Source organism: Cyprinodon variegatus, unplaced genomic scaffold (genome assembly GCF_000732505.1).
Source record: "Cyprinodon variegatus isolate N-32 unplaced genomic scaffold, C_variegatus-1.0 Scaffold255, whole genome shotgun sequence".
NCBI lineage: Eukaryota > Metazoa > Chordata > Actinopteri > Cyprinodontiformes > Cyprinodontidae > Cyprinodon > Cyprinodon variegatus.
The window spans coordinates 142,701-145,134 of record NW_015150708.1 but is presented as its reverse complement, the minus strand read 5'-3'; the positions used below and the strand labels follow the sequence as shown (position 1 = coordinate 145,134).

The 2,434-nt window shown below is 33.9% G+C and overlaps 1 protein-coding gene across 1 annotated transcript in view; it reads right to left on the bottom strand.

The window, feature by feature from the left end:
- The window catches only part of LOC107089495 (periphilin-1-like), a 34,946-nt gene that overhangs the window by 26,839 nt on the left and 5,673 nt on the right, over window positions 1-2,434 (bottom strand). Inside the window, exon 5 of the mRNA XM_015382325.1 lies at window positions 921-979. Coding sequence (XP_015237811.1) covers window positions 921-979 — 59 coding nt within the window. The remainder of the gene's footprint in view (window positions 1-920; window positions 980-2,434) is intronic.

The following is a 2,434-nucleotide window of genomic DNA, read 5'->3' as shown; positions in this document are numbered from 1 at the left end:
TTAAAGCTTTATTAACAGCAGGCAATAGATTATTCAAATGTGCCTTTTAGGTTCAATCAGTCCAAATCTTTCAAATCAAAGTTACCAATCAAGGTAATTAATTTGCAACACTATTAATGTTGTTAATAATGTCTACTGGTACATGTAAATAAGGCTGTTTAAATCCAATTAAATATGCATTCGACGTGGAAGGTTTCAATATATATAATTTTACAAACTCAAAAAGGCAGAATGCAGGTTTAACCTTAATGATACACATTTCCACTTGTCTTTTAAAAAGAAAAGTCCACTCATACAAGGACCTCAAACTCCTCTGGATGTTTGTTTGCCCAGAGAAGAAGCAGTCCAGCTGGTTTCCTCTAAGAGAGGGGTAAAGTGTGAAGCAGAGGTTGTGTGTGTGGGGGGGTGTTTGGCTAAGTGAGCAGACACTAGTGCCCTTTGTCCCCTTCTTTAAGCCTGGCATGTGTCCTATTAAGGGGGACTAGAGCCCAGAATCTGCTGGTATGTAAAAGCAGCAAAGCAAAGAGGTTTGTTGATTGACTTGTTCTAACGGCTGGACTTTTCTCACTTCTGTAGCAAGAAAAGTTGGATTTATATAGCTTAGATATGTTAGCTCAATGGGTTCTGATGCACCAGACTTGCTTCATGGTTCAGCTTTTTTATAGCTGAACCATTTTTTAAACTTTTAGCAGACTGTAAAAAAAAAAAAAAAGGAAAGTTGAATACATTTCTTTTAAAAACAATAATCCATGCTCATTAGGTGAAAATAAAACTAAGTTCATAAATATCTGTAGCGTTGATTCCTTGCTGCTGAGAACAGAACTCTGGCTACATCTAGTGGTCAATTTGATCAATTACAACATCAATGTAATGGCAGCTGTACTCCGATACCAATCAAAGGAGTGAAGCAATGATGTTACCTTGAGCTTAGCTGATGCCTCAAGTCATCTCGACCGTAACTCGTCTGAGGGTACGAGTCCTAAGAGAGAAAAAAAATATATAATCACATAGGAAACTGCTACTTTCAAAGTCATAGGTCCACAAAAAGATTATTTTGAAAATCATACAGCCACAGAGAGTCTAGAGTGTTGCAGCATAAAAGCATTCATTTGAATGAAAAAAAATAGTGTATAAATAATTGCTTTCTAAATGTCGACGTTTTCCAAATAAATAAATATCTACATCTGGTAATGGTGCCATTGTTATCACAAAAAGAATCTGCACCAACAGGAATAGTTGAAGTCATCTGAGACAGACAGGGTTCCTGCAGCATAAGGCAAGTTCAATTCAAGACTTTTGAAGACTTTTTAATGCCACTTGAAATAAAAATTTAAGACCAAATTCACAAGAAACACAAGATATAATAATGGCGAGCAATTATTTTTTTTAAATAAAAAAAAGGTCAATTTTAACGTTTTATTTAGATTACAAAATAAATCATAATTAAAATAATCCTATTTATGATGTTTTAAAAATTAAGACCTACGAAAGACTGATTTAAGACATTTAATACCAATTAAGGCCTTAGTTTTATTTTGAAGAATTCAATGCCTTTTAAGACTTTTCAAGGACCCGCGGGAACCCTGGACAGAGCTCAAGTGTTGCCAGATTTGTAAATAGCTTTTTCTTAGCATTACATTTCTCAAGACAAGAAAAAAAATTGAAACACGAAGCACAAGACTGAGACGTCACGCAGTGGTTTCCACTTTTCTTCTGAACAATGTAGGTTAAATGTCTGCATCTCTATTAGCTGACCTGGCAACCAGCTGGCAAACAGCATGGAGCAGGAGTGCGCCCCTTACTGGTCAGGAGGAGTTAAAACTGTAGCTAATGCCTTTAAATGTTACACTGTTTGAAAACTGTCCTAAGGACTTTGCAAGATAATAAAAAAATGTTGACCTTCAAAGTATGGAATACATGGAATAGCCAATTTATTAGGGAAACATTTTTTGCAAATTTGCAAATGAGCAAAATAACCCCAATTGGCCTTGGCAGATGGTTCAAGTTATTGACTGTTTGATAAAATGCATATTTCAGCAAATAAAGCTCTTTTTTTCTTGAACTTGTACTGAATATATAGGTGTACATTTTTTACTGATATAAAGTCAGTACAATTATAGTTGGGTGAACATTTGTGTTACTTGCACAAGATTTATGTTATGAACTTGTTTAGTTTTTTTTTTATTCGTTTATTGTTGGCTAAATATTTGGTAATTTGCACAATATATTTTTGAATAAAATAAGCCTATTTTAAAATACATGCATGTAGGTTTTTAAGACTTCAATTAATACCAATTAAAATCGTAATCATCCAAGATGACCACAAAAAAAAAAAAGAAAAGAAAAAAATCGAGATTTTATTTTTTTAGCCATATCGCCCAGCCTTAAAGGCACACTATGCAACATTTTTCAGTTAATTAATGTGTTCCATAAC